The sequence below is a fragment of the Colius striatus genome, chromosome 2 (genome assembly GCF_028858725.1).
Source record: "Colius striatus isolate bColStr4 chromosome 2, bColStr4.1.hap1, whole genome shotgun sequence".
Classification (NCBI taxonomy): Eukaryota; Metazoa; Chordata; class Aves; order Coliiformes; family Coliidae; genus Colius; species Colius striatus.
Window position 1 is genome coordinate 121,906,660 of NC_084760.1, and position 12,069 is coordinate 121,918,728.

The following is a 12,069-nucleotide window of genomic DNA, read 5'->3' on the forward strand; positions in this document are numbered from 1 at the left end:
GGCCCCAGCTGTCTTTTCACTGATTCTCCTGTAACAAAGGATTTACCAAGCTTCACATTAGAATATGACACTGGCCACAGCAGCCACAAGGTACCTATTGATGTCGCTCCCTTGGTCAAACCAAGAGCCTATCCCTCCTGTACCCACACTCCTACAATATTTACTGTACACATTTTGGCTTCTGGAGGGAGGGAAGCAATAGGATTCTGACAGAAGTCATGTTAGTAAAGCTCTGCTTATTTGTCCTTAGTCTCCTGTTTATTCCCCATGCATTGCAGGGCAGGTGTTCTGCAGAACAGGGCTGCAGAAGCATGGAACTGAAGATTGTGTTGCAGCATGTGCATAAAAGAAGAAAATAATGTTGGCAGCTTAGTTGAGGCACCTGGAGTGCTTATCTTAAAGCACTTCATGTTATTCCACTACAGTTGTTTTCTCTTAAGCGTAAAGATAATAGATGTCTAACACACTTGGTTTAGTTACTCGTGAACTGTGGAGATCTAAAGAGGAAAAGCAGGATTGTTTCTTCTGAACAACTGTCATAATTTTTTAGAACTTTTCAGACAGGTAACGTAGGACTTTCAACTGGATTTTAAAATTCGATACAAACATGTATGCTGTGGGAGAAAACAAAGCTCTGTTGGCATTCGTTTGAAGATAGTTAACTTTTTATTATTTAAATATTCCCTGTGGACTGCAGCGTTTATATAGGGGATGTTTTGACCTTGTGATTATATTCAGGAGCCAGAAAGCCAAATTTATTCCTCTTCTTATTTGACCAGATTGAATAAAGCTAGAGTCAAAAGGGCACGGAAATACTGAAAGGTGAAATCTGACAAAGTAGTTTCATAATTCCCTCCCAGTTAAATGCCTTTGTTTCATCACATTTGAAAGTTCAGCCTCTGCCTGCTACCAAAGTGATCACAACATTTTGTTTTGCTGTCTCTTCGTAAATGTTGTGCTGCTTGGGGCGGGGGAGTTACATTTCTTCCGAGAGGTACTTTTTTTGTTGTTGCTTGGATGGTTTCCAGCACCATTTCATCAGCTGCTGTGTTTTTCATCAGAACAATGAATTTGCTCTTGCAGAAGAAATAATGAGTGGAAGTTAAAGGTCAAGGAAAGGGCTGTTGTCACATATCCAGTTAGCACTGACGAAAATAAAAGGAGACATCTGCTTGACCACTTTACTACCATTTAATCTGAATTAGTCCAGAACAAATTGGTTTTAGTCAGTTGTTTTATTGCTAGTACATTCTTCTCTTGAACCGTCACATTTACATAATTTTTAGCTTTGTCCAATAAATAAACACACAATTTGGTGGTGCAGTTATTTACAGTTGTACCTTGTGGTTTGCTTTTTCCTTCATGTTCACTAGCATTAGTATGTATTTGCTATCCATGTTAACAGTTTCCATTTAGGACTGTGAAATGGTGAGTCTTGAGGGAAGGATCACTTTAAGGAATGCACGTAATTCACAAATCCAGGGGAAGTAAAAGTTAGGGGTAGTTAGTCTGGTGCTTCTAAAACCAGAATACGGGTATTTAGCAATTTTAGTAGTTGTGGTTTATAGGTGGGAATGTAGTCTATATCATTAGCATCTTTTCCTGAGCACTGTTGTCAATATTAGTGTGTTTGAATGCACTAATTCTACAAGTTGGGCTTGTAGATTCCCCCAAATCTAGTAAGTTAAGGTGTCACCTAGATATCTTATTTTTTAATGAAAATGATTGTCGTCTGACTGAACCCACAGTACTTTACTGTACAGATACACCGATATCGATGATGGTGGTTGTAATTAGATTCACTTTGAGGTTTTTCACTTCTCAGTATGTGAGTAGCCACATAGCTAGTGACATCAAACTAGCCCTTCCTGTAGTGTTTTTTAAACACCCATTCTGGTGGAAAGTGTCTGATACCTGGCTATTTAATTTTCTTAATCCAGGGTCGATTCTGAAGAAACTTTTGCACACTGGCAATTCTCTCAAGGTATGTCTCTGATGTATTAGTATATCCTTTAATTCTTGCAAAGCGTGCTACTTTGCATTTTCCCAATAGCAGTGCTTTTCAGATGGGTAGGCTTTGTGATTTGTTCACCTTTTAATCATAATTTTTATTATTGTAACCCTAGATTTTTTCAGTGTTTCTCCTGTCATATTGCTGTTGCAATGACCTCTGTAAAGTTATCTGGACAGGGCATCAATATATTTTGCTTAATATTTTATTTTTTCCTTTAGCACAAAGTGTACTGTATTTAAAGTATTGGCTTCTTGTTTGCCAAAGAGTTTTAAATCCTGGTTTTTTCCTAATTACATTGCTAAAATAAAAATTGTATCTTGTTATTAAAAAAAGGTAAGTCAACTTAGTGAATGCCCCACCTTGGGAGGTTTTGTTGCACCTTAATTTTGATGAGGATCTTCTGATCCCAGTGGTGGTGTGGGGAATAGCTGCTTTGACCTCTGCAGTGCCAAGATTTGAGACCTCGTAGAGCACCAAGTATGATCAGCTCCCTAGTTGTGTGTTAAAGTTGCTATTGTACTTCCAGAACCCTTTCTGAGTGTTGAGACTAGTCCAGATACATTTGGTCCCAAGAACTGGAAGAGTGGAGCTAGAACTTTTTTGCCTCTGAAGGTGGAGTGGTAGTGCTGTCTCCTGAAGGGCCACTGCCTTGGGTACAGCTTCCTCCCACCCTTTTCTGCTTACAGTTAATAATGTGATTACTCTTGGTATGATGGAAAGACTCACTAGCACATACCTGGGATGAAGGCACTTGTCCTGCATTTTCTTAACTATTTAACTACGTTACTGTACTTAACAATTTGTTTTAATGTCTTTTTCTACAAAATCATCCCCTTGTAGATAAGATGTGAAGGAATCCGACTGTTTCTTCTCTGGCTTCAAGCGCTTCAGACTAACTGTGCAGAAGAGCAGATATTAATATTTGCATGTCTTGTGCCTGGCTTCCCACCCATTATGTCCTCTCGAGGTCCCTGCACGCTAGATAACCTCATTAGTCCTCCTAATTTGCCAGACGGTGAGTAAACAAACGCCATTTCTGTGAAATAATTGCCTCCCCCTTCGTTGTGCTGTAGGGCTGCAGAGTTTCTCGTGAAGAAGATGCCACATGGATGATATAATTCAGAGGTGTACTGACTTTGACAAGCTCTTGTGTTTGTGGTGGCTGTATAGCCTTCCGATCTCACCATTCGCAGTTCGGAGCAGTTGGGGTGGGTTGGTTGGTTGGTTGGGATTTGTTAATTGAGGTGCAGCTGTATTTACATGTTACTGGAAATAGGTCTTGGTGGTTAATCTGCAGTGACTGCTCGTGTTAACCCTTCGAAACTGCAGTAAATCAGAGAGGCTGGTGCTGTCCGTGTTTGCGTGCCGTGGGGCCTGGGGACGTGTACCCGGGGCTGCCTTTCTGCAGCTGAGTAGTGCACTAGTGGTTTTTTCTCAATCAGTCTCTTTTATTTAAAAAAAAACCCACACATTTTTTTGGTGGGAGTTTTTTGTGTTTGTTTTCTATGTTAAAAACGGTTTCTTTTTGTTTTAGCCAAGATTTTTCCAGAAGAAATAACCCCACTTTTGCCAGCTGTCTCTGGAGAGAAAATCGCTGAAGACCAAACGTGCTATTTTCTCCAGCTGCTGTTAAAATACATGGTCATTCAGGTGCGGAGGAGAGATGTTTTTAACCATTCATGTCTGGGGGAATGTACTTGTCGTAGAAAATGAAGCCTGTATCAATATGGAGCTAGTTTTGTCCCTCTCCCAGAAGAAACTATTTTCTCTACTTTCTTAATTTAGAAGGAAAATCATCCCCAAGGTATTTCCTTGTGCCATGTGTTCCAAACTTGCAGGGTATCTGCCTATTCTGTGCGCTTGTGGTTGCATTTAGAAAAATGATACAGGGAAAAGATGTAATTAGTTCTCTTTGGACACATTTAGCTGAGAAGGCAATGTGAAGGACCACTGGAGAAAGAGAGAAAAATGGAGAGATGGCTTCTGAGATTTGTTTTGTTTTTTTCGAAGATGGAAGTAACACGTACAACAAAAAATTTAATTAGGAACAGATGAGATTAATCTGTACAGGAAAGAAATGCAGATAGTGTATATGTTTTAAAAGTACAAATTAAGCAACATTTTAAATAGTGTGGAAGCTGTACAGACAATGAACATTAAAGAGCTCAGCATTAAAAAAAAGATAAAAGATAATTAAATACTTTGAATTCATTTTTTTATATATCAAAAGGCAAGACCAAAATGATATTTGGAAGCGGTTTTGTCATCTTGAATAAATGCTTTATTTTGAAAAGTGGCTGTGTGAAATTATCAACTTCCTCCACAGCAGTCTGTTTTACATATCAGAGTCGCACAATGCTTCAGTTAAATATTTTCACTGTTCTTTTTATATTCTTATTACGTGTTTGGGATCTAAAAATCTGGCTGCACTATCAATCCAATTGCGTCTTGGTTCATCAGCATTCATTTATTTGCATTGCTTGGTAGAGAGGAGCACAGCTGGGCGGTAACCTCCTTGCTGCAGACAAGAGATGAGATTAAAATAATCTGATATAAGTGCAGAACGATTGCTCAGGCAAATCTACATCTTTAAGAAATTTTATGTCTGCAGCTGGGTAGAATTTAATGAGTCGGTTTATTTACATAAGAAATAAAATGACACCCAAATGCAGTAGTCTTGTTTCCAAGCTCTACATGTATAATTTGCACAAGCAGTTCCACAATGTTTAGAGATTTGGAAGAAGATGTAGAGATTAAAGAAAGAAAATATGCTTGAAAGGAAAAAAACCCTCACGTGACTGATGTGAGCAAGTGAGTTTTTCTTAATAAATTATCGTCTTGGCTGTAGATTCAGTGAACTCGTTACCTGCTGTGTGCAGTTGGACAGGCTTTGCAAGAGCAGTTTCTGAAAAAAAAAAGTAAGGATCCTGTAGTGTCTTGATGTTGCTTAAAAAACACGTGCATCTTAGTCCCAGCTGAAGGCCTTGTCGTGTGGGAAGGGCAACTCTGTTAGAATTTTACACGGCCTTCCAAGGAATTGCAGTTCAAAACTGTTGGTGAAGAGCAACTTGAAAGTACATGTATGACTTCAGTGTTGACCTATGCCAGAATGGAAGGGTACCTTTAAAAACAAGCTGGGATGTCAGGCCTCTGCGTGGCAGCAGACGTTCCTTGTGCCTTGCAAAGGAGTATTGCCCATGTGTGTGCAATGGCATTAAACGTGGGCACTGAGTGTGTTTCTGATGACAAACGTACATGTGATAAAAGTCTAGCCTAGTGTAACTTTGTCTAAATTTACACTTGAGAAACAAATCTGTTAAAGTCATTAGAGACGGCACAAGTACACTGGCTTCTAACGAGCTGGCTGACTTTGGTACGCTGAAGCCTTTGTGGTGCAGACTCCTTACTGCAGTTTGTAAAGCTTTTTGGGACAGTGATAATGTTTTATATCCCTTGTTAAAGTGTAGTTGTTTACATCTTGTATTCAGTGTGGAATGATTGTCAGTAAAGCCCATTAACTTAAAGCTTTTTATTTCTTTCTCTTAACTCTGTGACAAAGGCTGCAAGTTTAGAGTGGAAGAATAAGGAGAACCAAGACACTGGTTTTAAGTTTCTCTTTACCTTGTTTAGAAAATACTACCTTCCTCACTTGTTTCCATCTTTTACAAAGCTAACAAACATCTACAAACCTGTTCTTGGTAAGTAGTGAGCTTTGGTTTTTAAGTAGAAAAAGAACAGCTACCTGAGTAGTTACTCTTATTTTACTTCTTGTTTAATTGGAGAGAACATGAGCAAATGAAAGGCAATATATCTACATCTGTGGGATTACAAGCATGTTATTTCAGAAATGCTCACATTTGGCTAATTTTCTACTGAATTCTGTATCCATAGGAGCTGTGGTGTTGATACTCACCTGATGTACTGCATCCTCTTCATCATCCTTCCCCTCTCTTCTCTAAATTTTAACTCCTGTCCTTTGCAGTTCAGTGTGTCAGATTTCCTCAGTGCCACTTTAGCTGTGTTGTTCAAAGCTAGAGCTCAGGCCTTCCATGTTTTTCACCTGTGTACAAGTGATTTTTCCCCTAACTTTAAGCATATGAATGAATTTTGACCTAACTTGTCTCTTTTTGGCAGTCGTTTTCTTATGGATTTACTTTCATTTCTTTCAGCTTATGTAGTGCTCTTTCCACCTGACTTAACTTCTCTTTCCAGTGTAGCCTTTTTCTTCCTAAACCTGTGCACTGTTAAGTGCTCCAGAGCCATCTTTTCACTCTCTCTGTACTTGTTAAATAAAACTCCATGAAACTTATAAAATTATGTTGTAGGAGTGTTTTCGTGTTTCAGATTTTGCCCTTCTTTTTGCAGCCCTTCTCTTCTGCTTGCATGTTTATCTTTTAGCATGCCTTCAGGAAAGGGCTGTGCTTTTATGTTCTTGCTCTTCTTTAGGAGTGAAAAATATATGATGGAATATAAGCGTTAATGTAGTGAAAGCAGTTGGTCATTGCATCTGTTCTCTCACGTGGAGAAAATATTGGTGGCCTGTTCAATGTGTTTAACTAGAGTCGGGGAGCAATCACAACTTTTGAAGCTTAGATTTTCTTTCTGTCTTGTCTTTCTCTCTCACCAGATATTCCTGACGTAAGGCCAAGGCCGGTGTACATCACTGCAACACGAAACAATGAAAGTGTCTATAGCACAAAAATCCCATATATGGCAGCTCGAGTTGTTTTTATTAAGTGGCTTGTTACCTTCTTTCTTGAAAAGAAATACTTGACTGCTGTTCAGAGTACGAAAAACGGAGGAGAAATGCTCCCTAAGATTATTCAGGTGTGCTTTGCAGTTTACCTCTCCTTCCTTGTGTACATGCCAACCTTGCAGATGACCACGACGCTTGGACAACTGAAGCAAGGAGGAAATGTTACCCCTGAGGGAATAAATGATATATTTGATTATCTGGTATTTTTTCTTCTTTGATGGAGAGACTCTCCAAGGGAAACCCTTTAGTAATTTACTAGAAATCTTTTTTTTTCCTCGTAGTCGTTTCCATTACGAGCTTCAACAGTGTTATGTTTAGATTTGGGAAGTTTAATCTGTAAACTGTCAGATTTATAGTGCCCTGGACCATTTCCCAGCAACTTCAAAGGCTGCTTTGTTTTCCTCTTGATTATAGGAACTGTTTACAATGAGATGTTATAAAAGTATTGAACTTTCAACTTGTTGGTTGAGACTCCTCTAGGATTAGGGAGTTCACAGTCAATTTTAGAAATACATTTAGAAATAGATGCTTCTTGTTTCAAGAGACTCTCCAGCTTCCTGCTGAAAAATTAGGACCAATATAAATTTATATTCTTCTCTTGAATCATAGGTCACTGTCAAATGTGGATTCAGTGGAAAAGCATGCATTAACTGTTATGGTAGAACTGTGTATTTTTGTGTCAGTTGTTCTTGGAGTTCATTGTAGAAGTTTGAGATTCTACACCAGCTAAGTGTAGCTTACCCACTGAAAGTGTCTTCTTTTAATTGATCTTTTCTCATTGTAAATTCCATCTTTAGTGTAAACTGCTGTGCCATTCCAGCAGACATGGCTTGGAAAAAGAGTTGTTTTCACTGGATTTTGTGGTCAGCTGGCACCAAATGGTTAGGTTGCTTAAAAGTTGCTGCCCTCAAAATGGAAACTAGTCAAAACCTGTTGTTTAGCTGAAGCTGTGTGCCAGCTTTTGGCACATGCTGACTTCCTGATAGTTTTGAAATTTACTGGCTATGCCTTACTAGTGTGGCTGAATCTTACAAAATAGGTTCATTGTGAAAAGCAGTGGAGGTGTTACTGCTGCTCTGTTACTACTCACTTGATCGAACAGAGGGCAGCTTTATTAGTTAAACATAAAGCAGAGCTGCATTTGGGCAGTGCCTTGAGTTGATGTAAGTTGGGATTCATTTTCTGCTAACTAAAAAGTTTTTAGTCCTCTGTTGGCTCCAGGCTGGATCATTTTAGCCAGACACATTTTGAGATGTTGCAAAATAAATGCAACGCCAGAACAAAACATGGCAAAGAGTTTTATAACTGTACAATTATAATGTGCAAGTGTATGAGCCATGTATAATGGCATGATCCATCTCTTCCCAAAAGCAATGGGACTTGGGAATTCCTCCCGACTATGTCTGTACCTTCCTCGTCTCCCACCACTGCACCCTTCCCTCTGGTATTTTTGGGTTGTGCAGTGGACAGGTCACTCAGCTGTTCTGGGCTGGGAGAGGTGCACTGTGAAGTGCAGAGTCATGCAGACTACAAGACCCAATTCCTTCTTGGCTTGAGTTGTAGACTGCACTGACTGTTGGGATCCCCATGTGTTGTGAAACAGAGCACTTACATCTGGAGTTCTGCGCAAGGATTCCAGATTTTTGGTGTATACTATTTCAGTTCTTTCATTAGACCTGTGTTTTCTTCTGTGTAGACTGTTGGTGCTGTAAACCAAGATAAAAATGTGGAGCTGGAGAGTGATATGTCTTATGCAAGCGAGCAGGAGAGAAGCCACTCTAACAGCAGCACCTTGTCTGACAGAAGGCTCAGCAATTCCAGCCTCTGCAGCATCGAAGAGCAGCACCGGACTGTCTACGAGATGGTGCAGAGAATCCTCCTCTCCACTCGAGGATATGTTAACTTTGTTAATGAGGTGTTTCGACAGGTAAGTGTCTATGTTTAGTTGCTATTGTATGTTTTTTTTCCTTTAAAAGGAAACGTCATGGTTAGGTGAGAGAGTGCTGGGAAGGCTGTGGGTCAGGTGAGCAGTCAAACGATGCTTCACACCAGTTTGGAACCCTTCCTATGTCTGGTTTTAAGAACAAATGATGATATTTTTATGGGCTCTGAAACTTGTTGCAGGTGCAGACAGCAATGTATCTTATTTGAATGGGCTATTTTATTTGTTCTTTGTATTACAGTGTAGTGTAAAGGTGTGTAAAGAGCTATTAGCTTGCAGATTCATTGCTTGAATTAGTAAGATTTTTGTTCCTGTGATCAACAGCAGTATTTCATGTCTGAGCATTGACTGCTGCCAGCATGTTTCATTAATCTGACACCTTTTTTATTGTCTGGGATGGAAATGCACATGGACGTACTGGAGAGTCCCAGTCTCTTTCTTTCTTTGGTCTGGTCCCAAGATAGCAATCAGTTGCAGCAGCAGTTTTAGGTCACATAGATGTACGGCAGATGCTCTCAGCAGCTGACTGAGCCCGCGTGCTTTACTGTGAAGTGCCTTGTGTGGCAGGGATTAGGAGCTCCTGGTGCTAGCGCCCGTGGCCGGGAGGGGTGGCACTGGCACAGGGAAGAGGCCTTTCAGGGTGGTCGGAAGGCACTGTGCGATACCGCCCTCTGCTGGTGGTGGTTCAGAGTGGCCGAGGGAACACGGCTGATGCGGTGCAGGACTTTGGTCTTTATTCAGTATGAGCAGTGTTCAGTAATTGAAACACATGGTGGTATTTGTATCCTTTCTGTGTTTACCTCTCACGAAAGTCTCACTATTCAAATTGTTCTGCTGTTTTCTGGTTTCTTTCTTCTTTCTACCCTGTTTCTTCGCCTTTCTGAAAGCGTCCTGTGTAGTGCCCATTCACCCCACTGGGTAGTTCAGTATTAAGAGTTATGGAATTGTGAGTGGTGTAGGTACTTGCATGGCTTGTTGATTAATCATAACTCCTTCTAGTACAGACATAGAAGTGAAAATCACGAATCCTTTCCTTTTTGGGCTAGATTATTTATGGGTGGTGGTAGGTGGATGTGTTTATACATGCATGCACCTGCATCTCCTATACATAGTAAAATAAGTTAACTTTTCAATGCAGGCTTTTTTATTGCCACCTTCTGATATCTCTGCAACACGGAAAGTGGTTAAGGTGTATCGGAAGTGGATATTGCAAGAGAAACCTGTGTTCATGGAGGAGCCAGACAAAAAGGAAGACACTCAGGATGCTGTAGTCAACTTAGAGGATTCATCAGTGCAGATGGATGGTAAACATGTATGGCATCAGTGTTGTTTGCTTTATTCTGTTTGCCCACAACATATGACTCAAGCTTTAAACTTGCTTTGGAAATTAGTAGCACTTAAAAAATATGTGGGAGATCAAGATTGAAAAAGGCTTTTATTTGAACCCAATAATTTAAATGAACATTGGGTGTTCAATAGCCCTTACCAAGTGCAGGGAAAGATCGCAGCTGTTTTGTAAATGTGATTTGTTGATTACTCCCTGCTTATACCAACATGACAGCAAGAATTTAATGGGAGAAATACTAGTAGGTTCTGCAGTGCTAAAATTTACACTGTCTGTTGGACTAGTGCATGTGGAACTATTTCCCCTTGGTGGCAGTTACTGAAGAATGTAAAGAGATCTACGAATTTGTATGTACTGTGTGAAATATTTGGATTCAGACACCTTAATCTGGGAAATAAAAGTGTAGATACAGATTGTGTGCCTCATTTTTTTAGTGTCCTATATTGAACAGTCAGTAAAAGTTGACTTTGACGCTGTTTAAAGGGAATTTTTTTGTTTTACTAAGAGATTTGAGTTGTAAAAACAGTGAGAATTACCAGGCTTTGGCAGATTGGTTTTGTAGAGGATTTATCATTTTTCCAGGCTTAAATTCATGTAGTGCTACAGTCAGTGACTAAACTGATGTGGTTTAAAACATTTGAAATAACATAGCTCTTAAAACTTTGATGAACCTTCCAATTCCATATGCAGTCTGTTTGTCTGAAGATTTAAGGAGTAATAGAGGTGACTTCCCTGCTGAAATGAATGTGGGACATGACAGCTTCTGCTTGTTTTCTTTTGACATTATAAATGATTTTGAATAAATACAGACATGCTCCTTTCTGCTTTGTCACTAACTGAACCATGTTTTTGAAAGCTTACCTCTGACCATTCGGGACATAAGCGCTCATCCAGCTGGGGCAGAACCTACTCCTTTACCAGTGCTGTTAACAGAGGCTGTATATTAGAAGATGAGGACAAAAATGTAAAAGCTGGTGCTCAAGCTGCATTACAGGTGTGTTGTACAGAAAGGGTACAAGGTTGTAACAGATTAAAGAAAATAACTACCAGCAGTTGATGGGTTTTGCAGGATATGCTTTGGACTTGAAAAACAAATGTATCTTAAGCCATCTGATCCTGTCTTGGAGCCTTATCTACATTTTAAGACAGCAGCTCATTTTTTTCTCCTATGGGTACTAGGAATCAATCAGAACTCTACATCTCTGTGATTTGCTTTTGTTGAACCTCATGTATTGGAAATAATGATGGTTGCTCATACATATGCCAGGAAATGTGTGGCTGGAGGAATGGGGCTCTTGCCTGACAGAAGAAAAAGCCTCCAGAAGCCACACAGTGCAGTGCATGCCCTTGTGGGCTCTGCAGTGCCACCTGACTTTTTCTTAAACGATGTAGAAATAAAGCCATAGGTAAAACATGAAACTCACTCTAAGGAAAGTGAAAAGTTTGACTGGAGAAGGACAAGTATTTTATTGTAAGTCTTGGCTCTTTTGCATTCCTGACACTGTGTAAACTGTGACTGTAAATGCTTGTCTTGAAGGTATTCTTGACAAACTCTGCGAATGTGTTCTTACTGGAACCATGCACTGAAGTCCCTGTGCTTCTGAAGGAGCAAGTAGATGCTTGCAAAGCAGTCCTGAGTATCTTTAGGCACATGATAATGGAACTGTCAATGAATAAAAAGACATGGTAAGCTTCATGTATTCTGCAGCATTTAAGAGAAAATGATCCAAAATGTTATGGGGGAGTTTTTGGGTTTCTCAGGGATAGGCCTTACTACAAAAGTCACACTTGTGACTCGCCCCTGAGTTGGTTTGTGAGATTGCAGGTTCTCATTGTACTGTTTGACTTCAGGGTTCTGGCTGGTGTTTCCAGTCCTGACTTCACAGTCCACAACCAACTATTTTGCAAGTGATCTGTGAAGCCTGCAGTGTGATCACATTCCCAGCACATAAGACTCACGGGAGAATTAAGAGGGAGTTTTGGTATGTGAAAATCAACAAGAACAGTTAATA

At 39.9% G+C, this 12,069-nt stretch overlaps 1 protein-coding gene across 6 annotated transcripts in view; it reads left to right on the top strand.

Annotated features, from left to right (window-relative positions):
* RALGAPA2 (Ral GTPase activating protein catalytic subunit alpha 2) overlaps nucleotides 1-12,069 on the top strand; it is a 121,218-nt gene that overhangs the window by 20,447 nt on the left and 88,702 nt on the right. For all 6 annotated transcript variants that reach the window (XR_009818154.1, XM_061989407.1, XM_061989410.1 and 3 more), the window contains exons 5-13: nucleotides 1,941-1,984; nucleotides 2,855-3,029; nucleotides 3,549-3,664; nucleotides 5,574-5,712; nucleotides 6,642-6,841; nucleotides 8,467-8,697; nucleotides 9,851-10,024; nucleotides 10,914-11,051; nucleotides 11,595-11,743. Coding sequence is in view for 5 of the 6 variants with exons in the window: in XM_061989407.1 (XP_061845391.1) it covers nucleotides 1,941-1,984; nucleotides 2,855-3,029; nucleotides 3,549-3,664; nucleotides 5,574-5,712; nucleotides 6,642-6,841; nucleotides 8,467-8,697; nucleotides 9,851-10,024; nucleotides 10,914-11,051; nucleotides 11,595-11,743 (1,366 nt within the window). In the remaining variant the exon portion in view is untranslated. The remainder of the gene's footprint in view (nucleotides 1-1,940; nucleotides 1,985-2,854; nucleotides 3,030-3,548; nucleotides 3,665-5,573; nucleotides 5,713-6,641; nucleotides 6,842-8,466; nucleotides 8,698-9,850; nucleotides 10,025-10,913; nucleotides 11,052-11,594; nucleotides 11,744-12,069) is intronic.